The 26,043-nt window shown below is 39.0% G+C and overlaps 1 protein-coding gene across 1 annotated transcript in view; it reads left to right on the forward strand.

The window, feature by feature from the left end:
- The window catches only part of LOC114659583 (cytochrome P450 4A6-like), a 59,882-nt gene extending 40,059 nt beyond the window's left edge, over positions 1–19,823 (forward strand). The window contains exons 7-12 of the mRNA XM_028812151.2: positions 2,469–2,575; positions 4,900–5,090; positions 7,725–7,858; positions 11,467–11,531; positions 14,653–14,735; positions 19,425–19,823. Of these exons, the coding sequence (XP_028667984.1) occupies positions 2,469–2,575; positions 4,900–5,090; positions 7,725–7,858; positions 11,467–11,531; positions 14,653–14,735; positions 19,425–19,593 (749 nt within the window). The 3' untranslated portion in view covers positions 19,594–19,823. The remainder of the gene's footprint in view (positions 1–2,468; positions 2,576–4,899; positions 5,091–7,724; positions 7,859–11,466; positions 11,532–14,652; positions 14,736–19,424) is intronic.
- Positions 19,824–26,043: the final 6,220 nt, after the last annotated feature.

The raw sequence follows: 26,043 nt of genomic DNA on the forward strand, positions 1-26,043 counted from the left end.
TGCACTGATTGTTGATCCTTCCCCTCTTCAGAAAGCTCCTCAGCTGCCATTCTCTGTTGCTCAGCTAGAAGTTGCTGAAGTTCCTCTGTAGACAATTCCTCTGAGTGTTCCTCCACCAGTTCCTCAACATCACCATTGTCTACCTGCAAGCCTATGGACTCGGCTATAGTGACAATGTCATGAACCACAGGGTCAGTTGCAAGCTCAGGCTCCTCTACAAAGCCTTCAAAGTCTCTCTCCTCTATAATTTTAGGCCACACTTTCTTCCAGGCAGACCTTAGTGTCCTTAGAGTGACATTGGCCCAGGATTTCTCTATTAACCCCACACAGGAAAGGATGTTGTAATGTTTCTTCCAGAACTCTGTAAGAGTTAAATCTGTATCTGAGACCATCTGGAAGCACTTCTGGAACAGTTCCTTGGTGTATAGCTTCTTAAAGTTTGTTATAACCTGCTGGTCCATAGGCTGCAGTAGAGGAGTTGTATTAGGTGGGAGGAAATCTACTGTAAGCCATGGGAATTCTTCAGCCAACTCTTTTTCCAAGTCTCTTGGGTGAGCAGGAGCATTGTCCATGATGAGGAGAACCTTGAGTGGTAAGCCTTTGTCCTCTAGATATTCCTTAACAGTAGGATAGAAAACCTCCCTGATCCACTCAAGAAAAAGTACTCTTGTTACCCAGGCTTTTGCATTAGATCTCCACATGACCCCTAGCTTATTCTTCATGACTGTATGCTTTCTGAACACTCTAGGGGTCTCAGAGTGATAAACCAAGAGAGGCTTTACCTTGAGGTCACCACTCACATTGGCACAGAACAATAAGGTTAGCCTATCCTTCATAGGCTTGTGTCCTGGCATTTTCTTTTCGTCCTGGGTAATGTATGTTCTCCTGGGCATTTTCTTCCAGAAAAGCCCAGTTTCATCACAGTTGAAAACTTGATGACAGCAAAAGCCATTTCTCTGTATTATTTTTTCAAAGTGGTGTATGTAATTTTCGGCAGCCCTTTTATCAGCACTGGCTGCTTCACCATGCCTAACTATGCTATGAATCCCAGTTCTTGCTTTAAAATTGTGAAACCACCCTTTACTGGCACAAAATGTTTCACCACTATCACTTGTTGATGGCTTATCCTTTAACAGATCTGCATTTATAGCCCTAGCTTTTTCACAAATTATAGACTCAGATAGGCTATCACCTGCCATCTGTCTTTCGTTTATCCACACTAATAATAACTTTTATACCTCGTCTAACACTGTTGATCGTGACTTACTAATCTGAGTAACACCTTTAGCAACACTTGCTTCCTTATATAGATCTTTTCTCTGTAAAATTGTCGAGATGGTGGATTTCGACAAGCTGTACATATTTGCGAGGTCAGTCACACGAATTCCACTCTTGTATTTCCGCACAATCTCCTTCTTTGTTTCAATTGTAATTGCTTTCTTTACCTTCATTGCCATCTCTTCCTTCCTTTGCTTCTTTTCCAGCTTTTTTGGGGCCATTTTGATAGCAATTATTACCGAAATTGCATCCGTAAGCACACGTATCTGGGCTCCAACTGCCACTTGCGAACGCTCTCGGCTGTTTGTTTACAGTTTACAATCGTGCAAGCAGATACACGTGACCGCATTCAGGTCGTAACGCAAGATGTCGGTCGTAAATCAAAACAAAAATTTTGGTCGTAAATCAAGTTGTTCATATGTCAGGCCGGTCGTATGTCAAGGGTCGACTGTAGTGCCTTTCATCCATCTATCTATCTATCTATCTATCTATCTATCTATCTATCTATCTATCTATCTATCTATCTATCTATCTATCTATCTATCTATCTATCTATCTATCTATCTATCATATTGTGTTTTTCACATCTACTGTATCTGTCTATCTGTCTATCTACCTATCTAGAAGGAACAATTACAGCAAGGAATAATGAATTTACAAACACTGTATAAAATAATAGCCACCTAATGAATAAAAGGCCTACTTACACAGCTGTAGCCCATTGGCTAACCACAAGTATGATTAACTTTGTACAGGTTCACCTTTCTCAAAAAATCTTGCTCTTCCACACTCTGGCCTTTCTTTCTCTTGCTAAATGAGCCCTGGTCACCAGCTACCATGCAATTCCAAGGAATACTTTTAAAAATCATGACCCACAAATACTATTCAGGTACTTCTAGTGGCAATTCAAACCCTTGCATATTCCAACCGCCATAGTCGTCTACCAGTGAGATCCAGATTAAGTGGTCTTTCCTATATGTAGCCTTATGATGGCTTGGGGAAGTGAAAGCACGATAATCGGATTTCTCATGTTTTTGGTCTTGTGAAAGACTGAATTGTCAATTACACTTCGGGGGAAAAAGATCCGAGGACTTTAAATTACACTAACAAAGTTACAAAATGACAAGGCCTGTGGTAAGACTTTCATGTTCTTTTTAAAATGTTGACTTTGTCATCCTTCAAATTTGTAGAGGAAGTGATCAAAGAAAGAAAAAAAGTTCTGAAGGATGAGAAAGAACTTTCTAAAATTCAACAGAAACGATACCTTGACTTTCTGGATATTCTGCTGTCTGCTACAGTAAGTTAGTAAAAAAAAGTAACATTTTCTTGTATCATCACAATAATTCTTGTACACATTATTTGCCATACCTATAGTAAACATGGATATATCTCCCATAAAAAATTAATTTTCTGTATTTAACTACATTTAATTTTTTTTTAATATTTGTAATTACACTATCAAATACAAGTAGGATTCTTCTTAGAAAAGTATATTATTGTGAATATTGAAGTGGATCATTTCAGATGGCTCTAGCTTGATCTATTCTTCTTTGAGCCTGTGTAATCCTGTTTAAGACTACAGCCTGTCCCAGTAGCTTCAGGCAAAAGCCAGGAATGGACAGAATGTGAGTCAATTAGTGATCACACTCATGCATGCACACATAGACACACACATACTGTATACATACAGTAACTCTGTACAACTATAGTGAACAAAAAAGCATCTCAGAATGCATAACATTTTGAAACGTTGCAGTGGATGAGCTACAAAAAAACAACAGAAGACCATATGGGGTTTCACTCATGTCAGCCAGAAACAAAATCTGAGGCTGCAGAGGACACAGGCTTTCCAAAACTAGACGGTTGAAGAAGTTTAACCTGATGAACTTCAATTTCTGCTGAGGCACACAGATGGTAGGGTGAGCATTTGGCATCAACGGCATGAATCCATGCACCTAGCCTGTTTTAAGTGAGTAGTCCAGGCCGATAGTGGGGGTGTAATGGCGTAGGGAATGTTTTCTTGGCACACTTCATGCCTATTTGAGTATGGTTGCTGACCATGTGCTTCCCTGAAATTTGCCAGTCTTCTAGTAATGGTGATAATGCACCATGTCACAAAACAAAATGTGTCTCAAAGTTATTTCCATGAACACAACAAAGAGTTCAGTGTTCTTCAGTGGTCTTCCCAATCAGAATCCAGTAGAACACCTCTGGGATGTGGGAGAACAGAAGATTCACAGTGTGAATGTGCAGCTAAAAAATGCAGAAATTGTGTGCTACAATCATGTTAACAAGGCGCAAACCAACAAAGAAATGTTTTAAAATTTTGTGAAATCCATGCCATTAAGAAGGGGCGGCACGGTGGCGCAGTGGTAGCGCTGCTGACTCACAGTAAGGAGACCTGGGTTCACTTCCCGGGTCCTCCCTGCGTGGAGTTTGCATGTTCTCCCCGTGTCTGCGTGGGTTTCCTCCGGGCGCTCCGGTTTCCTCCCACAGTCCAAAGACATGCAGGTTAGGTGCATTGGCGATCCTAAATTGTCCCGTGTGTGTGCGTGTGTCCTGTGGTGGGCTGGTGCCCTGCCTGGGATTTGTTCCTGCCTTGCGCTATGTGCTGGCTGGGATTGGCTCCAGCAGACCCCCGTGACCCTGTCTTAGGATATAGCGGGTTGGATACTGACTGACTACTGCTGTAGTCTTTCACACACTTTTACAGGGTGGTCCAGATCTAATTATGCAACTGTTCGACTGACAACCGTCTTCCCACCATTTTGGAATGCAGGGCAGGTGCTGCCATCTATCTGCAACAAAAAGAATTTTAAGTGAAATCTCTATGTGCAGGGCAGGTGCTGTGAATTCTCTATGTAACAAACTTAATAAGTTATAGCATAATGAAAATTGCATAATTAGATCTGGACCACCCTATACATTATCATCACAGGACTTAACAGTGAGTTAGCACAGTCCCGTTTCTCGCTATCCAGAGTCACATCCTATGGCCCCAAAATGTTCACTGTATCCTTAAACGTGCACAAACACAAAATTTCTCCAGAATGAAAAGTTGAATAACCTTTACAGTTTCAATAAAAATTTGATGAAAAAGGTAACTACACTATCTGGAGTAGAAGGGGAATTACAGATAGAATTGCATTTATCGCCAGGGGAAGATTTGTTTTTTAGAGAAGCTCTTTAAATAAATAAATACTTAAGTAAGTAAATAAATAAATACATATGCACACACTGTTCGCAACACACACCAGAATGACTAAAAAGTAAGAACATTAAAAAAAAAAGAAAACTTCTGACTTTTCAGTCCCAGTCCCAGTGAGACATTAAGTAGTTGTAGTGCTGTTGGTGTAAAGGAACCCCTGTAGTATTTTTGGACACACTTCTGCTTTAATTAATTATTTCATCTGATATGTAATGTATTCACTGTAATGAAATCCTTAAAAAAAATAACATTTTTAAAAGCTACACAAAGGGATATTGTTCAGATGTCTAATACAGAAGCTCAGAAATATTTTCAAACGTGTCTTTAGGTAGTTAGTTCAAGATCAATTTTAGTTTTTTGCTTCCTTGCTATGATAGCCAAGTGGCCTTCGGCTGATGGTTTGTTCATTTCAGGATGAAGATGGCAAAGGCCTTTCCGATGAGGACATTAGGGCAGAGGTGGACACATTTATGTTTGAAGGACATGATACCACAGCTAGTGCCATTTCTTGGATCCTGTACAATTTGGCTTTACACCCAGAACACCAACAAAAATGCAGAGAAGAATTACAGGTTATACTTTCAGGGGAAGAAACCATGGACTGGTAAAGTACATCTTTATTCTATTAGTCCACAGTAGAAAGGTGTCTGCTAATCAGGGTTGAGTGTTATGTGTTGAAAGTAACGTGCGTCAGATTACTTTTTCAAGTAATGAGCAACATAACGCAGTGCTTGTTTTCTTGAAGTTACCTGTGTTTTAAGCATTGCATTTTCAGGTAGCTGTTGCCTCATTTTTCAATGTTCTTAAGAAATGGCAGTTAACAGGAATACGGGAGGTCAAGGTGAGGTCTGGAAGACCAAGGAAACTTTCTGAAAGAACTGTTCATTGGATTGCTAGAAAGGCAAAAAAAGGAATTTGGGAAGATTTAGCAGATTCTGGAGTGGTGGTGCACTGTCCTACTGTGCAGCAACACCTGAACAAATAAGACCTTCATGGTAGAGTCAGCAGAAGAAAACCTTTCCTGCATCCCAGCCACAAAATCCAGTGCCTAAAATTTTCAAATGATATCTAAACAAGCCTGATGCAATTTGGCAACAAGTCCTGTGGACTGGTGAAGTGAAAATAGAACTTTTTGGCCACAATGTGCAAAGGTATGTTTGGAGAAAAAGGCTTTCAGGGAAATAATACATCTCCAATTATTACGCATGGGAATGGATCGATCAGGCTTTGGGCTTGTGTAGTAGCCACTGGCAAAGGAAACATCTCATTAGTAGAGGGAAGAATGGATTCAGTCTGGAAGCAAACATCACACTATCTTTTTTAAAAAAACTGAAGTCAAAAAGAGGATGGGTCCTACAACAAGATGATGATTCAAAACACACCTCAAAATCTACAATGGGATACCTCAAAAGGCACAAGTTGATTGTTTTAGCATGACCCTCACAGTCCCCCGACCTAAACATCATTGAAAATCGGTGGATAGATCTCAAAAGAGCAGTGCATGCAAGACGGCCCAAGAATCTTGCAGAATTAAAAGACTTTTGAAAGGACAAATGGGTGAAAATACCCTAAGTAAGATCTGAAAGCTGGCTACAAAAAGTGTTTACAAGTTGTGATACGTGCCAAAGGGGGTCTTACTAAGTATTGACCATGTCGGGTGCCCACACATTTGCTCCAGGCCCTTTTCATTGTTTTGGTATTTTGTACCTGTGAGTGATGGAAATAAAATGTAATCTTGCTGAAATATTAAAGAAATGTGTCATCTTTAACTTTATGCCTTTTGATGATCAGTTCCATCTTCTGCTCACTTAACTCTTCACAGTAACAGACATTTGAAGTAAGGGAGCCCAAACTTGTACATGCCACTGGAGAGCATTTTCAAAACAGTTTCATTTTCTGCCATCAAAAATTCTGTTTCATTGTGGGTGGAAGGCAAAAACAAATAAGAAAAGATGCATTTTCAAATTTCATCCATATTAGTGTTGTCTAGAAAACACCAGACAGGTTCTAAAACATGGGTGGGCCAGTACTCCATTTTGAGAACCTAGGGTTTCCTAGGTACTCACCAGTATGCCGTACCAGTATGCAGTGCCCTATATAGCTGGCCCAGTAAACATTATAATTGGATTGCAGGAGTGTCACGATAGCCATTTGGATTTAGAAGTGGCTTCTGATAGCATGAGTAAAAGAGAAAGAGATGTTCGATTCTACTTCTTTTTAATGATTACAATTTATTGTTAACATATCCAGTTTAATTCACAACCATAATCGTTGTGCAGAAGGAACTCACTTCCTCTTCCATTTTGTCTTACTTTAGTACCATTTGACAGCTGCCACTTTTGCTTACTATAAACCTTGAGAGAATAATGTTATCTTATCCATCCATCCATCCATTTTCTTCCGCTTATCCAAGGTCGGGTCGTGGGGGCAGCAGCTTGAGCGGAGATGCCCAGACTTCCCTCTCCCCGGCCACTTCTTCTAGCTCTTCCAGGGGAATCCCAAGGCGTTCCCAGGCCAGCCGAGAGACATAATCCCTCCAGTGTGTCCTGGGTCTTCCCCTGGGCCTCCTCCCGGATGGACGTGCCCGGAAAACCTCACCAGGGAGGCGTCCAGGAGGCATCCTAATCAGATGCCCGAGCCACCTCATCTGAGTCCTCTCGAAGCAGAGGACCAGCGGCTCTACTCTGAGCCCCTCCCGAATGATTGAGCTTTTCACCCTATCTTTAAGGGAAAGCCCAGACACCCTGCGGAGAAAACTCATTTCAGCCGCTTGTATTCGCGATCTCGTTCTTTCGGTCACTACCCATAGCTCATGATCATAGGTGAGGTTAGGAACATAGATCGACTGGTAAATTGAGAGCTTTGCCTTACGGCTCAGCTCCTTTTTCACCACGACAGACCGATGCAGAGCCCGCATCACTGCGGACGCCGCACCGATCCGCCTGTCGATCTCATGCTCCATTCTTCCCTCACTCGTGAACAAGACCCCAAGATACTTGAACTCCTCCACTTGGGGCAGGATCTCGCTCCCAACCCTGAGAGGGCACTCCACCCTTTTCTGGCTGTTATCTTATCTTAATGTTATCTTAATTTATTCAAAAAGTACACACTGTGTGAAATGAATCCTACCAAAATGAGGCCCCATACCACCTCATGGGTCAGCATATCTCTTATCAGTTTTTTTTTATATAAATATATATAATTTTTTTTCACCCCATTTTCTTTTTCTCATTTTAAGGGAGCATCTAAGTAAAATACCATACACTACTATGTGCATAAAGGAATCTCTTCGTTTATGTCCACCAGTACCTGGAATAGCAAGAAAATTAACAAAAACAATACAGTTTCCTGATGGAAAAACTCTACCTGAAGGTTAGTCTGAATTTTATTTTATATTAATTAACAATAGTATCAACTGTTTTTTCCACAACTCATAACTCTCTGAGCGGTAATAAGGGCAAGTAAGAATGTAAAGATTAACAAGTGAGATTAACCTTTTAGTGAGTAAGACAACATCCAATTAAAATTTTTCAAAGTAATAAACATGTATTGTATCCTTTGTACCTCTGTGTCAGTAATTTCAAAGTTCATCTATGTATTTGTTTTGCTACCTTGATTATCAAGTTTAAAGTCACAGAGAGCTGATCCTTATCCTGACAACAATGGGTGCAATGTGAAAACCGATGCCAGGAGGGCTGTTAGTCCATTGAAGATTAATTACAGAGTACATAATGAAACATTTACAAACAGTATGCCATCACAATTTCTAATTGCATCAGACAACTCACATTGGAACAAATGTCTAAAGTAGCTGAGGCTTCAGTTTCTGATGCAACAAAAACAATAGCCAGGTTACAGAGATAACTAATGATGGGATGAAGAGGCAAAAATTAAAGAAAGTTTTAAAAAATGAAATGCAATATACCAACAAACACATTTGTTTGATAGCTGACGTACATTTAAGGAATTGTTTTTGTTCATTTTACAATTTGTCATAAATGTGCCTCGTATACAGTATGTTCAGGGAAATAGATTAAATTCCGTAACAGTAATTTGCCATCTGCCCCCACAATTTACAAAAAAGTAAGTATCTCTATCTGAATAATATCTAGCTCTTTTTACAGTTTCTCATTATGAAATTTATTCTGAAAACTAACTCTATTATTAGGTGTACCTGTATGTGCTATGAAGCTGCTGCAGATGATTCAAAACGCGTACGTCTTGTATTCGACCAGCCAAAATGCCCAAATGTCTCTTCATTTTAGATCACTACTCTGGTGCCCTGTAAGAACACACATTAAGTTCAAATTCCTGATGCTTGACTTCAGAGTAGTCAATGGGTCTACATCTGTGTATATGGAGGCATTCACGAGTTCCAGTGCTCCTTCTTGCCCACTCAGGTCTACAAGTGAACATCATCTAGTGATGTCTGCGTGGCATCAAACCTCAATCCAGATATTTTTCATGTGTAGCTCTTAGCAGGAGGGACGAGCTGCTCATATCCATCCAACATGTTGAGTCTTTCACTATGTTTAGGAAGCACTGGAAGGCTCTTGTGTTCTGTGACTATCTGACTAATTGATAATGGTTTGGTAGGTCCTTGCAACTAATGAAAGAGTAGTTGGTCTTGTGGTGTGCAGTTTGATTTAAAGATCTTTGCTTGTGAAGTAACCTTGTCCCGTTTCACAACAGTACGCCACACTGGCGTTTACTTGATTATGTTGACCTCTTTTAAATGTTGCTTTGTATAAAAGCATTTGCTAAGCAAGTAAATACTGTAGCACCTCAATAAATGTAATGTCCACATTTCATTTGTATTTGATGGAGTGGCTGGAGATTCCCAATAAGCATGGGGACACAAAAATTCCCAGAATTGTTATAAAAAAAAAAAACATATATAGAATATCTCTCTATTATAAAAAAATCTTGGAAGGCTTAGAAGGAGACGATACGTGATTTTCTTGGATACACTTTAACCTCCCACGAGACAAGGCAGTGAGACAAAAGGACAGCTGCTGTACAGGCTTTTAAATGATCGACGCGCAGCGTGACGAGCAGAACACGCAGCTCGGCCGAAGCAACAGTAAGCCAGCAGCTGATCCGACCACATCTCCTTAGCGTGCGTTCAACCCCACCTTCATAATGCGAGCGGCAGAGACGCACCCCTTGGTGTGTAGGCAAAGCTCCCTAGTATATAAAACCTACAGAAATTCCCTTCTAAATACTCTCGTTGAGCTGCAGCACTCTTGTCCCAGCTTTTCTACCATTGTTGGAAACAATTCCAGTACTCCTCTTTTGTTACCGTGTCTAGTGCCTCTAGGGTGTTTTCCTGGATTTCTTTTATGGTTGTAAATCTTCTTTCCTTCAGTTTAATTTTTAATTTCGGAAACAAAAAGGGAGCGAGATCTGGCGAATAAGGGAGGTGCAAAGCAACCACCATATTGTTTTTGACTGGCTATGTGGTGTGTGGAGGTGTGCTGTCATGGTGTAACTGTCATAGTGCAGTTTTGCACGCGTTTCTTTTCCAAATGTTTTTTTTTCCGCTGATACTTTCTCGTAGACACCTCAGCAGTTCAATGTAATTGTACTATGTTGAGAAGCTCGATTATCACTGTCTCTTGAAAATCTGCCATGCTAATTAAAAATATGTTTTCCATTTGTGTATTTCATGGTCCGACCTGACCTGGCAGCACACCATACACATTAATGTTAGGGCAATGTGGATTTCTCAATAAACTTAACATGCTAAAAGCACTATGATACAAAATGAATGAACCAAATTCAGTAAAGGAATATTTTGGGGGAAAAAAATTGACAGAGAAATGGTTTACTAGAATTAACATTTTTTGATTAAAACATTTTTCTTTAACCATGCAATGGACTGGCAGCCCATCTGCATTGCTCTCTGCTTTGTACCCAGTGCCACCATAATCAGCTGCAGCACCTGTGGCCTTAAATTAGAATAATTTGATACAAGGATGTAAGATTTTTCATTGCAAAAGTATTTATTCTGAGAAACTGCTACTAAAATGAATTGAACCTCATGGGGAGAAGTGTACTTTAGGAAGGACTAATCTGAGGAACACAAAAAAAAATTGGTCTCTTTCCTTTCCTTTCACAGTGGCCTTTTCCTCTTCGGATAGAGCCACTTGTTTTTGACACTTCCTCTCGGCTTTGCTTGTGGTCACTGTCACGTTGACCTGGTATAGTCGCTGTAGCCTAGTTACATCAGGGCTTTGATTTCCCAATATGCACGTTGATTTTTTATCATTTTCTCTCATTCATTACCCACCATGCAAAGTTATCAGTTATTAGCATTACAGATATAAACCTCACACACATGTCCCAAGCAAGTGCAGGAAAGTTGTTACCCTGCTGCTGTTGCTGGCATATAACGTTGGACAACAGATTGGGCTGATAAGACCAATTTCCTTATTTTTAGATGCTTATTTTGTATTTTTATTTTTTATTTTGATTTTTTTGACTCCCCTTCTACATGTTTTATATAAAGTTTCTTCCTAACCCTAGCAACCAGACAGGCAGACAGATACACATACATTAGACACTTGTCCTTTTAACTAAAGTGGAGTGCTTTTGTTATTTTTTAATGATTATTTTTCATATTTTTGTTTAATGTTTTCTAGATTTGTCTATGATTTAGTAATGGACTATAACTTTAAATGTGCAGCCATTCTGTTTACAATGTGGACTGAGCCTCAGGAGGCAGGGCCACCCTGACATCCCTGTTGCTGGGTCCTCCTTCTGGCTATATATTTAGTCAGGAAAAAGAGACTCAATAGCAGAACATTAAGACTGTTGTGTAACTTGTATGAGTATTAAATCCCTTATTATTTTCCTTCTGTTATTTGAATTTTTGCTTCTGTTTTAGGATTACTGTTACTTGATCACGTATTGGAATCCTTTGCTTTTTTTTTTGTGTTGTTGACTCTAATTTACCACAATTTGATTATTTTTGTCAGGTTTTCATGTTGGAGTTAGTATTTACTCTATCCATAGATGTGAAAGTGATTGGGAGAATCCAGAGGTAAGTGGAGACAATCATCTTTGGAGTAAAGTAACCAGATTGTTCTTCAACTAATATACAATGCTGAGGCAAGATTGCTGGTAGGTAATTCATTTGGCTGTTGGCAGGTCATACTTGGCCGGTTGACTTATTCATCTGCACAATTTCATTTTTTGCACATTTTTTAATGATCTGATATAATGAAGGTATCATAATACAGAACTACAGGATGGTGCATAAAAAAGCAGCCCTGTGCACTTTAAGGAACCTCCCCTTGCGTTTAACCGCAGCAAATTAATTCCTGTGAAGCTAACGGGACATCCCAATTTCGATTGTGGAGCTGTGTTATTTGTATAGTCTCCTTCAATCTGACGTGATGGATTTGTGAATCCTGTGAAATGCACAATTCAGCAGTTGATGAAAAAGTAATGTACTGCTAGTTCTTTGAGCAAGAAACACTTGCAGCAGCACCACAGATGTTGTTCCTGTCATTTATAGATCATATGGGAAGATGTCCTTGTATCTCAACTTTGTAATAATGTAATGCACAGATTATGGCTGTTTTCATGAACATGTTTTAGGGCACAGAACTTTTGAATCACTGATGGTGAGGAACATTTTAAGCACAGCCTTTGAAATTAACAGTAACATTCCTTAATTATATTCTCTAGTTACGTTGAAGTGGAATTCAGTAATGTTACACAATGTAACAATTTGCTATTCTTTTATTATTAATAATTGTTAATGACATTGGCACTAAGATTAGGCTGCATCTTTGTGTACCACCCTGTGTGTAAAGAAAACTCCCCATAAGTAGTATGAGGCCTTACACAACCACTAACATCATATGTGTTAATATACAGTTAGGTCCATAAATATTTGGACAGAGACAAGTTTTTTTATAATTTTGGTTTCTGTACATTACCGCAATGAATTTTAAATGAAACAACTCCGATGCAGTTGAAGTGCAGACTTTCAGCTTTAATTCAGTGGGGTGAACAAAACGATTGCATAAAAATGTGAGGCAACTAAAGCATTTTTTTAACACAATCCCTTCATTTGAGGGACTCAAAAGCAACTGGACAAATTAAGTAATTGGAAATAAAATGTTCATTTCTAATACTTGGTTGAAAACTCTTTGCTGGCAATGACAGCCTGAAGTCTTGAACTCCTGGACATCACCAGATGCTGGGTTTCCTCCTTTTTAATGCTCTGCCAGGCCTTTACTGCAGCGGCTTTCAGTTGCTGTTTGTTTGTGGGCCTTTCTGTCTGAAGTTTAGTCTTCAACAAGTGAAATGCCTGCTCAATTGGGTTAAGATCAGGTGACTGACTTGGCCATTCAAGAATTTTACACTTCCTTGCTTTAATAAACTCCTGGGTTGCTTTGGCTGTATGTTTTGGGTCATTGGGCAGCGTTTCATGATACAGATGGACAATCAATTTGACTGAATTTAGCTGGATTTCAGCAGACAGTATGTCTCTGAACACCTCAGAATTCATTCGGCTGCTTCTGTCCTGTGTCACATCATCAATAAACACTAGTGTCCCAGTGCCACTGGCAGCCATGCACGCCCAAGCCATCACACTGCCTCCACCATGTTTTACAGATGATGTGGTATGCTTTGGATAATGAGCTGTTCCACGCCTTCTCCATACCTTTTTCTTGCCATCATTCTGGTAGATGTTGATTTTGGTTTCATCTGTCCAAAGAATGTTTTTCCAGAACTGTGTTGACTTTTTTTAGATGTTCTTTAGCAAAGTCCAATCTAGCCTTTCTATTCTTGAGGCTTATGAGTGGCTTGCACCTTGCAGTGCACCCTCTGTATTTACTTTCATGCAGTCTTCTCTTTATGGTAGACTTGGATATCGATACGCCTACCCCCTGGAGAGTGTTGTTCTCTTGGTTGGCTGCTGTGAAGGGGTTTCTCTTCACCATGGAAATGATTCTGCGATCATCCACTACTGTTGTCTTCCGTGGACGTCCAGATCTTTTTGCGTTGCTGAGTTCACCAGTGCTTGCTTTCTTTCTCAAGATGTACCAAACTGTAGATTTTGCCACTCGTAATATTGTAGCAATTTCTCAGATGGGTTTTTTCTGTTTTCGCAGCTTAAGGATGGCTTCTTTCACCTGCATGGAGAGCTCCATTGATTACATGTTGTCTGTTCACAGCAAAATCTTCCACATGCAAGCACCACACCTCAAATCAACTCCAGGCCTTTTATCTGCTTAATTGATAATGATATAACGACGGACTTGACCAGACCTGCCCATGAAATAGCCTTTGAGTCAATTGTCCAATTCCTTTTGAGCCCCTGAAATGAAGGGATTGTGTTCAAAAAACGCTTTAGTTGCCTCACATTTTTATGCAATCGTTTTGTTCACCCCACTGAATTAAAGCTGAAAGTCTGCACTTCAACTGCATCTGAGTTGTTTCATTTAAAATTCATTGTGGTAATGTACAGAACGAAAATTAGAAAAAAGTTCTCTGTCCAAATATTTATGGACCTAACTGTATATAACATATGTATATGTATTTTCATATATACTGCTATTATAGAACAAAGGATTTTTTTTTCATCGTCACCTAAAAATTACGTAGGTTTGACGATATGATAATTTGTTATCTTAAGTTTCTTACTTTTAACTATCTGTAGAATGATTACCTACTCCCAGATTGTCACTTCTCATCTATGGCTACACCACACTACTACATTTTCATTTAAAAGTGGTGTTTCTCTATCCACCCTAACATTATTACACCATTTATGAAAGTATTTTCATCCATACTAAAAGAACTGACAACATGTATAATGTAGTCATCTGCCTAAACTGGGCATGCATGCATGCAGAGTTAACATCTTTAACAAAGCTTATGAGAATTTATTACGATCAACTGTTGGCTGATTGGTCAGATCTTGTGTCTGTTTCTAATAGAACTATTTTGATTGGTAATCAGTGCAGCAATGAACAACTAGCAAGGATGTGTGAGTAATAATTTGCACAGTAAAGTGGCTGTCTAAAATTACTTGATTGAGAAACGAGTTACATTTTAAATATGAGACCAGTAGATGTCTTGTCAAACTACCTGAATGTGAATTTATATACCCATCTCCGGTAAGATTATATTCTCCTTTTTTCAAGGTGTTTGATCCCCTGAGGTTTTCAGCAGAGCAATCAGCTAAAAGACATTCTTTTGCATACATACCATTCTCAGCTGGACCAAGGTAAATGCTAAGTTAATATTTATTCCTATTACAAAAAATTGTTCTATAATGTTGCAATTCAAACAAAATTCCATTATATATGGGAGATATCTTTTGGTCCTGTTCAGGGTAAGGTAGGTGATACAGTGGTTAGACCTACAGTCTCACAGGTCCCAGAATCCAGCTTTGATTACAATAACAACAACATTTATTTATATATATAGCACATTTTCATACAAACAATGGAACTCAAAGTGCTTTGCATGATGAAGAAAGAGAAAAAAGATAAAATAAATAATTAAAATTAGGGAACAATAATTAACATAGAATAAAAGTAAGGTCTGATGGCCAGGGAGGACAGAGAAAACAATAAAAAAAAAAAAAAACTCCAGACAGCTGGAGAAAAAAATTAAATCTGCAGGGGTTCTGAGGCCACGAGACCACCCAGCCCCCTCTAGGCATTCTACTTCACATAAATGACCTCAATCAGTCCTCATTGTATTCAGGGTTCTCATGGAAGGACTTGATGATGACGGTCATGTGGACTTCTGACCTTTAATCCATCAATGTAGGGACATCACAGTGCTTTGATTAGGTGGTGGTGGCGCAGACCACCACCACAGAAAACCGGCAAAAGAACAGAAGAGAAAGTAGGGGTTAGTATGGATTTTGGAGCCACCATAAATAATAATGATAATTAACTGAATATACAGAGCATCAGGATTTAAGTAAGATGAAGCTATGAGAAAGCCTTGTTAAAGTAATGTGTTTTCAGCAGTGTTTTAAAGTGCTCCACTGTATCAGCCTGGCGAATTCCTAATGGCAAGCTATTCTAGATTTTAGGTGCATAACAGCAGAAGGCCGCCTCGCCACTTCTTTTAAGTTTAGCTCTTGGAATTCTAAGCAGACACTCATTTGAAGATCTAAGGTTACGATTTGGAGTGTAAGGTGTCAGACATTCCGAAATATAAGATGGAGCAGATTATTTAAGGCTTTGTAAACCATAAGCAGTATTTTTAAAGTCAATTCTAAATGACACCGGTAACCAGTGTAGTGACATCAAAACTGGGGTGATGTGCTCGGATTTTCATTTCCGAGTTAAGATTCTAGCAGCTGCATTCTGCACTCGTTGCAATCGATTGATGTCTTTTTTGGGTGCTCCTGAGAGGAGTGCGTTACAGTAATCTAGCCGACTGAAAACAGAAGCATAAACTAATTTTTTAGCATCTTGCAATGTTATAAGAGGTCTAACTTTTGCTATATTTAAGTGGAAAAAATGCTGTCCTAGTAATCTGATTAACATGTGATTTTAAAATTCAGGTTACAATCAAGTTACCCCTAAATTCTTTAACTCCGTCTTGACTTTTAATCCTAATGCATCAAATTTATTTCTAATAACCTCATTATATCCATTATTGCCAATCACTAAAATTTCTGTTTTCTCTTTATTTAGTTTGAATGAACAACTAGCAGGCATCTCTACTATCTTTCTGTTGTTTGTTTTTGTGTGTATTTTTTGGCAACACTGGTTTGCTAATACACAAGTATGTGAAGTTAATTAGTGAATCGAAATTCTTCAAGAGTGTGTAAACGGAGTGTACCCAATCCAGAAAGTGTTCCCGTTGGGGTTCTTCCCAGCTGCTCACACCCTGTGGACCAAATGGTTGGGGAAACAAACTCGTGAATGGACAATAATGTTGCTGAATAAGAATATCCAAAAAATGTTTCAGAAGAGCAACAGCATTAACGTATAATCTCAATTACCTCCTTTCATTCCAAAAGCCAAAAAATAAGAACCATTAGTTAAGTTCGTGAACCTAGATGGATGAATTAAAATAGGTAGGTGTAAGTGATAATAATAATTTCTTTTTGTTTTCTTCTTTCAATTTACTTAAATACAAGTTTTTTGTTATAGAACAATGAAAAGTATTTTCTGTTAGTCCCAATGGTGTGGAATGAAAAATAAATATGGTAACCATTTAGTACATAGTATAATAAACGCAAATTGCTGAAGAATGTCATATCAGATTTAAACCAGCAGCACGTAAACAAATCCTTCATAGATAACTGTTACACCACTGGAGATGTACTTGAAATAAAAAGATGTATTCCAAATTGCTGATTATCAACGGTCCTGCCACTAACTTGAATTTCTTACCCCTGCCTATGCTAGAAAATATGATTTGCATTTGTAGAGAGATTCTCATCAAAACTAGGATACTGTGAGCTGGGTGCTGCCATTTCATTTAGGAAGATGGAACTGACATCACAGCATTGCATTATCACACCACATGACTAGCATAGGCCATAGCAAAGGTGAAAAAAGATGGCCACACTTGTGACAAGACCCTACGAGATGGCTATACCTCTGAATAGTGATGAGTGCAACTTGTAAGTTTCAATTCGGACACAGATTTGCAAAACTAACAATAAAATGAATAGGGGATTTAACAGTTGTACAACACAAAAATCACGAAAATAAGTTTTCTGGAGTGAAAACAAGACATATTACTCCCTAAAACCTCATTAACATTCCTGTAATCTTTTCTGCAGCTGCGTCACATATGTAATCTGTTGTACACCGATGTGAAATCAGTTCTATTTATGTTACACTAGACAAAGAGCCCGTTTCGACAACGTAAGATGAAACGGGCACGAGTGGAATAGTATAATATATAATAAGTATAAGCACCACAAACCTGATATAGGTGTATTGAATGAATGCGTAATTAGGCCTTGAGCTGTAGTCGAAATCGCCTTTCAGGCCTCTAGAGCCTTAATCGAAGTCGCCTTTCTCTTTGAATTTTTGCGGCCGTAAATCCGCCGCCTCCCGCAATGTTGGGGTTGGATGTCGGTCGAAGTCGCCTTTCTCTTTTAATTTTCGCGGCCGTAAATCCGCCGCCTGCCGTGATGTCGGTCTCGTAAGGTTTTTCAGGCAGCTGTGCAGAAGGCGACTGCGTATTCGGCTTCAGACATGCGCAGAAGGTGACGTGCGCAGAAGGCGACTGCACATTCGGCTTCGAACGGACGTGAGTGAGTGAGTGAGTGAGTGAGTGAGTGAGTGAGTGAGTGAGTGAGGAGACTGGCGAATTATGTATTAAGATTGTTTTATTTTAAAATTTGACAGGCTGCATATTTTCCTCACAAACACGCAGTAAAACGCACCATTGTGCACATTACTTAGTGTTTTATCCACAGTAAAATCTCACTACACAGGAATTCACCCCAGTACCTCCCATTTCTTGATTCCTGCAGAAGGAGTTGAAGCTATGCACTCTCCAAGTGCCATGAAGCTTTCAGTTTCTTTTTTGTGTCTTGATGACAATCTTGATGCTTGCAATGTTAAAGATGGATCATAAATAGCAAAGTGGGGATTATACTAACAAAAAACGTTTGGCGGCTCATCAAAATCTGTACACATGACAGGAAAGAAGTCCAGTGAATTTGTTTTTTCTCCACTAGAGATCTTTATTTAAATTCTAAATGACAGGCAGACACATGCAGTATTAAAGCATGTAAATGCTTCCTCGCAGACTAAACAGTTTTCTTCCGGTGTCATTGGCACGAATTGTGCTGGAAGCAGAATTCTATTTGTTTGTCTTTTTTTTTTTTTTTTTTTTTACACGAAGTGAAACAGAGTTTTGCTGCCAATTTGTGCAAAACCATTTTGTTCATCACTATCTTTGAGGAAAATATGACTTCAAAATGTTGTCATGGTAATGTCACTATCAAGACGAAACAAAAAATAATACTAATTTCAAGAAAAACAAAAGCAACATGCTGAAATTGCACAAATGATTCCTATAAATAAAAACAAAGGTACATGTTTGGAAGAAAAAAAAATCACAACACCCTTATCTATGAGTCATTTCGGAGTTGACAATGGCTAGCACCCCTTTTATGTCTTTTTAAGTCCATATCTTGAAAAATTCAAAGAAAAGAGTAAAACAAATTATGTGAGACTTGAAATGAACACGCCAGGTACTGATCATAAGTGTGTTATTGCTGTGTGATGTTATCAGGGTAATAATAGCTACAGTGTCTGACCAGTTTATCCATTGTGGGAGATGGCCGGTTGTTCATCCCGGCCAATACCCCCAGGCCGCTAGATGGAGCCCTCCCTGTAGCATGGAAGTGCCCCGAAGACCAGCAGGGAATTATGGACAATGGAGTTTTTATTCCCAACCCTGCTGGACACCGTGGGGCCCACCAGAGGACGCTGCAGGGAGGCTCAAGGACTTGTACGTGCCCTATAAACCGGAAACACATCATGATCATATGACCAGAAGGAACAACGTGTTTCCAGGTTGAAGAGAAGGACTTTTTATCTGACCCGGAAGTGATAAGAAATCACATGGACTGTAGGATGGGAAACACTTCCGGGTCAGGGAATATAAAAGGACTGTGGGAAAGCCCAGACGCTGAGCTGAGCTGGGAGGTAGGGTGGCGAAGTGTCTGGGAGAGGAGGATTGGTGATTATTGATTATTGTAGAGTACTTGTATGTGTAGTGTGGAGTGGAGGGTGCTTTGTGCACATAGTTATTATAAAATAAATAATAATTATAATTTTACCTGGTGTTTGGAGTGGTACCTGAGGGTTCAAGGGAGCTCTAGTACCCCCTACTGCTACACCATATAACAAAAACGGCAATCTTTCATAGCCATACAGTGAAAAATCATTAATTATTTTTTTTTTTCTCCAAAATGTAGAAACTGCATTGGACAAAACTTTGCCATGAATGAAATTAAGGTTGCTGTTGCAATGACGCTGAGAAGGTATGAGTTGGCTGTGGATCCTTCCAAGACTCCAAAAAAGATCCCAAAGTTGGTTCTGCGCTCACTGAATGGAATTCACTTGAAGATTAAAAAGCTGAACTAAAGAACAAGCTTGTAAGGTTTAAAAGAACATTGTTTTTCAACCTAAGAATCTGAACTGGATATAATGGTAAAAATTGTCTGGGTTGGGTTTTTTTTTGGTAATGAAGGTAGCTTAATTTTGATTAATTTTGTTAAAATTGATCATTATATTGATTGGCTTCTCAATGTACAATGTATTTTCAATAAGCAATGTTACCTCAAGCAATAAAGACAGCAAGAAATATTAACTAATATATAGACGTTTTTCTATATTATTCCATTTTAAATTTCATCATTTCTAATAGTCATACATAAGAGGCGATAAGCATCACCTTACTGTACACTCTGGAAAAAAATACTGTTTTTTGTTTTAATGGGATGGTGTGGTTCTTCATTGGGTTGTGTGGTTCCTTGTTGTACCTTTGCTTGACAAAGCACCATTTTATTGTGGGAAGAGTTCTTTGCAAATGAAGTTGGTTGTTTGTGCTTTGAAAAACTTCCTAATATGTTAAAAAAATGAAATCTTTTTCAAAATAATACAATCTTTTTTGTTTAGTGGCGGGAATAATTCCTGTAGGCTACCTAGCCAGGCACTAATAGAGTAAGAAAACCTGGACTTAACCTGGAGTCTTTTACAATCGTGACATTGGCATTTCACAGATCTGTTACCAACTATTGATGGTTATTTACTGCATGGAGCCTGTTATGGATCTAAATAAATAAAGGGTCTTTCCAGAACCCTCATGTGGATGGGTCTTTTGAGAACCAAAAATGGTTCAGCTATGGCATCTCTCTGAGTAATCACTTTTAAAAGTGCATGTCACTTGTTCTTTTTAAGAGCGTACATATATTAGTAAGAGCCATTTATCACTGCTCCCTTGATTTTTCAAATGGTCCCCCTAGTGTAAAAACAAATTCAGGGGTATTTCAGCATACAGTTTATAAAGAATGATAAATCATGAACTACCTGATTTATCTTATAATGTGCACATTCTAAATGTATTCTATCCAGTAATTAAAAAATACTGCTTAAAAACCACACTAAAAATAAAAGTTCAAACATTATTATATCTGTATTGTTAAATTAGTAAATCCAAGAAAATTCAGGATATTTCCATTTAAACACACTCTTTGAATTTCTTTTTGCAACACATGCGTTTAAAGTTTGGTCTTTCAGAAAACCAATCTGTTATGTTTGTGACATTTGCTCTTATAATATTTTATATTTGCATCATTAGCTGATAAAAAAACATTTTGCTAAAAGGTATTATTTAACGGAAGAATCAAATTAATACATTCAAATGTCACAAACTTCTTGTGCTTTCTCCAATTCTGCCCATTTTTTAGATTTGTCCCAACTTTAAAGCTTCCAGTGTGAAATCAGACTTGTCAGTTGTACATAAAATTGATGGAGTGGTGGCTCTGAGGCTAGAGATCTGCACTGGCAATCGGAAGGTTGCTGGTTCGAATCCCATAAATGCCAAAAGGGACTCTGCTCTGTTGGGCCCTTAAGCAAGGCCCTTAACCTGCAATTGCTAAGCGCTTTGAGTAGTGAGAAAAGCGCCATATACATGCAAAGAATTATTATTATAAATCCTTTATTTCCAAATTCCAGTTAAACAGACTTTGTTTTCCTGTTTTCAAGGTTTCTTACACGAGTGATCAGACTTTGGTATTACTGCTTACGCACAAGTGCAAAGTCAGGATTTGAAAACGACTTGGGCTGTCATTATGTGTTCTCGATACATTGATAACTGTGAGACAACATTCAAATACAGTCATATGAAAATGTTTGGTAACCCCTCTCAGCCTGCATAATAATCGACTCTACTTTCAACAAAAAGATAACAGTGGTATGTCTTTCATTTCCTAGGAACATCTGAGTACTGCTGTGTTTTCCGAACAAAGATTTTTAGTGAAGCAGTATTTAGTTGTATGAAATTAAATCAAATGTGAAAAACTGGCTGTGCAAAAATGTGGTTCCCCTTGTAATTTTGCTAATTTGAATGCCTGTCACTGCTCAATGCTGATTACTTGTAACACCAAATTGGTTGGATGAGCTCGTTATGCCTTGAACTTTATAGACAGGTGTGTCCAGTCATGAGATATAAAGGTATTTAAGGTGGTCAATTGCAAGTCGTTCTACAATTCAGCGGAATTTGCACAAAGAACATCTGTATGGCAGGGTGATGAGAAAGAAGCCCTTTCTGCACTCACGCCACCAACAGAGTCGCTTGTTGTATGCAAATGCTCATTTAGACAAGCCAGACTCATTTTCGAACAAAGTGCTTTGGACTGATACGACAAAAATTGAGTTATTTGGTCAAAACAAAAAGCGCTTTGAATGGCGGAAGAAGAACACCGCATTCCAAGAAAAACACCTGCTACCTACTGTTAAACCTGGTGGAGGTTCCATCATGCTGTGGGGCTGTGTGGCTAGTTCAGGGACTGGAGCCCTTGTTAAAGTCGAGGGTCAGACGAATTCAACCCAATATCAACAAATTCTTCAGGATAATGTTCAAGCATCAGTCACAAAGTTGAAGTTACGCAGGGGTTGGATATTCCAACAAGACAATTACCCAAAACACAGTTGGAAATCTACAAAGGCATTCATGGGAGAAGTACAATGTTCTGGAATGGCCGTCACAGTCCCCTGACTTGAAAATCATCGAAAACCTAAGGGATGATTTGAAGCAGGCTGTCCATGCTCGGCAGCCATTAAATTGAACTGAACTGGAGAGATTTTGTATGGAAGAATGGTCAACAATACCTCCATCAAGAATCCAGACACTCATCAAAGGCTATAGGAGGACAGCGTCTAGAGGCTGTTAGTTGAGCCTCCTTTTGCAAATATAAGTATTGATGTCCTATCTCTGTTGGGGTGCCCAAATTTATGCGCCTGTCTAATTTGGTTATGATGCATATTGCATATTTTCTGTTAATCCAATAAACTAAATGTCACTGCTGAAATACTACTGTTTCCATAAGGCATGTCATATATTAAAAGGAAGTTGCTACTTTGAAAGCTCATCCAATGATTAACAAAAATCCAAAGAATTTAGAGGGGTTCCCAAACTTTTTCATATGACTGTATATGACATATGCTTTCACTTATAGATTACATTCATGAATATTTGTTTTAAAACACAAACAAACAAATGACACAAATTCAGTGTTTTTCAAATTTGTCTTTAGCAATAAAAATGTTTGTCCTTCTAATTGTGTGTTTCAGCAATCATACGTCTCTGATTAACACAGTACATGTCACACTAATAGGAAGATGTGCCCTGTCCTTTGAAGCATTGAAGCACTAAATACATTTTATTTTCTTAAGTTTTGTAATAATTTTTTTTTCTTTAATATCTGAATGGGGATGAGCATTTATTTTTTTTATTGTTTAATCTGAATTCAAGTTTTAAAGTGGTATTCACTGCGGTGGGTTGGCACCCTGCCCGGGTTTGTTTCCTGCCTTGTGCCCTGTGTTGGATTGGCTCCAGCAGACCCCCGTGACCCTGTGTTCGGATTCAGCGGGTTGGAAAATGGATGGATGGATGGAAGTGGTATTCAAAAATGTAAATCATTTTTTTTTCTTTAAATACCAATTTTGTACATTTAAAGAGTTGAGCAAATTCTGAATATGCCAATGGAGGTGAAAAAAAAAAAAATCAGGCTACCAATCACCCAAATCTGATCAGCTGGCGACGTGTGTACAGTCAAAACATATTAATGTAAAGCTGGAGATGAGTGTCGTTTCTCAGATGAAAGAGCTTGCTGCAAACAAAGCCGGTAATTTTAATTCAGTTGTCTGAAATTGGGTTGGATGTGAAAGATCGGTTGTCAAACAAATTAATCTCGAATGCAAAGTATGCAAAAAGACAATAGCACTTCAAAATTGCAGCACATCCAGCTTATTTCAATATTTAAAATAGAAATACTCAACTGAAAAGAACAAATGCTAAAAAGCATGGAATGATGATAAAGTCTTTCTACAACCAATAGCTTTGGCATATCTTCTCACCTCTTCAGCATGCACTGTACAAGGTGTGCACTCTATTATAAATCACTTTAAACAGTATGAATATGTTAGAAAGAGCATTCTAGCGCAGTGGACAGTAGAAAAATATGCCAGAGATGTGCATCCTGCCCTGTTAAGGCTGATTTATACTTCTGCATTAAGCCTACGCCGTCTCCCATGCAGCCTATAGCATACCTATGATGTAGCCAGACATGCACCTCCTCATAAATGTGGTTGCGTTAAAGCGTTACGGCGAACCCTACACAGACCCCTACAACTTAGGTAGGCCAGTTTGGTAACAATGTATTTCCTAAAACGCGTTGCCATTCAACTTCCAGTTTAAAAGTCAGCAAATGTATGAAACACTGGAAAAATGTGAGGGACAAATGAATTTGCCTACAGATGAGAATGTGTAGCAAGAGGAGCGGAGATCCTGAAGAGCAAAAACTGTGTGCATTTTAATTAATTATTTGCTTTTCTTGAGTGGTTCACACGCCGCCAACTAGTGTTCTGGCACGTAACTAAAGTGAGGTGCGACGCAGAAGTATAAACTGCTTACAACAGTGTTGTCATCACTCATAATTACGGTGCACATAACTCGGTAGAGTGAAGAACAAACAGGCTGTCGCACATGTAAGCGAGATCATATCTCTCCTGTTTTATGCTGCATTCCATTTTCCTCAGATGTCAGAGCTGGGAGTGAGTCGACCATGTTCCAGTAAAATATTCAGAAAAACAACATGGATGCCTCTAGGAAAACCTTTGTTGTGCTTACTCTTTTAGAATACAGATAACTACTGAACAACGCATTATGAGGTATACATCACATCCGAAGACCATAGCACCCTGCCCACAGATAAGTGACAGTACTGTGTGAGCAACTGACTTAGTGAGGCACAAATACACAGAAATGCTAATAACCAATATAATACTACAGCTTTTGCTAAAGTTTGCGGTCTGTGTCGCCATATCAGATTCAGATGGATAGATAGATAGATAGATAGATAGATAGATAGATAGATAGATAGATAGATAGATAGATAGATAGATAGATAGATAGGTACTTTATTAATCTCAATGGGAAATTCACATTTTCCAGCAGCAGCATACTGATACAATAAATAATATTAAATTAAAGAATGATAATAATGCAGGTGAAAAAAAGACAATAACTTTGTATAATGTTAAATGTTAACGTTTACCCCCCGGGTGGAATTGAAGAGTCGCATAGTTTGGGGGAGGAATGATCTCCTCAATCTGTCTGTGGAGCAGGACAGTGACAGCAGTCTGTCACTGAAGCTGCTCCTCTGTCTGGAGATGATCCTGTTTAGTGGATGCTGTGGATTCTCCATAATTGATAGGAGCCTACTGAGCGCCCTTCGCTCTGCCACAGATGTTAAACTGTCCAGCTCCATGCCAACAATAGAGCCTGCCTTCCTCACCAGTTTGTCCAGGCGTGAGGTGTCTTTCCTCTTAATGCTGCCTCCCCAGCACACCACCGCATAGAAGAGGGCGCTCGCCACAACTGTCATAATGTGAAGTTGGAACAAACTCAAACTTAACAGATCAGCCACAGTTTTCTGAGTTGGGAATCCCATTTAATGGAGTGTTACAGTTGAAAATTCTGACCAGGAACTTCTCAGCTCAAATGCAATGCAGTATTGTACTAGCCTCCTTTCATTGGCTTCTGGTCCGTTGGAGGGTTGATTTTAACATACTGTTGTTTGTTTTTAAATGCCTAAATTGGTTAGCACTTTTCTGCTTCTTTTACACCTTAAAATTCCATCTTGCCAGCTTAGATTGTCTGATGAGACCCTCTCAGTAGTGCCGAGGGTTCAACTAAATAAAGGTTAAAGGTGAGTGAGCTTTTGCAACAGCCACTCCTAGGCTTTGGAACAATCTGACTGCTTAGGTCAGCTCTTTGGCTTTTAATTAGAATTGGTTCCTTTAGTATTTGACTGTGTTTGCTTGCTTCACTTTACCCGGTCTTAAAATATAGTTCTTTTTACCATATTTATTCTAATGAACAGCACATTGGTCAATGTTGGCTGTTATAAATGTGCTTTATTAATACACTAAATTAAATTACACAAGAAGAGGCATAAACCCTTTAGGCCTCAATGACAAAAAAAAATCCTTCTCTAACAACAGCAGAACATGCGCCGATTGCTTCCCCAAGATGACATTAATGTTGGAGTAGGAGACTGTCCATCCATCCATCCATTATCCAACCCGCTGAATCCAAACACAGGGTCACGGGGGTCTGCTGGAGCCAATCCCAGCCAACACAGGGCACAAGGCAGGAAACAATCCTGGGCAGGGTGCCAACCCACCGCAGGACACACACAAACACACCCACACACCAAGCACACACTAGGGCCAATTTAGAATCGCCAATCCACCTAACCTGCATGTCTTTGGACTGTGGGAGGAAACCGGAGCGCCCGGAGGAAACCC

Source organism: Erpetoichthys calabaricus, chromosome 10 (assembly GCF_900747795.2).
Source record: "Erpetoichthys calabaricus chromosome 10, fErpCal1.3, whole genome shotgun sequence".
Lineage (NCBI taxonomy): Eukaryota > Metazoa > Chordata > Cladistia > Polypteriformes > Polypteridae > Erpetoichthys > Erpetoichthys calabaricus.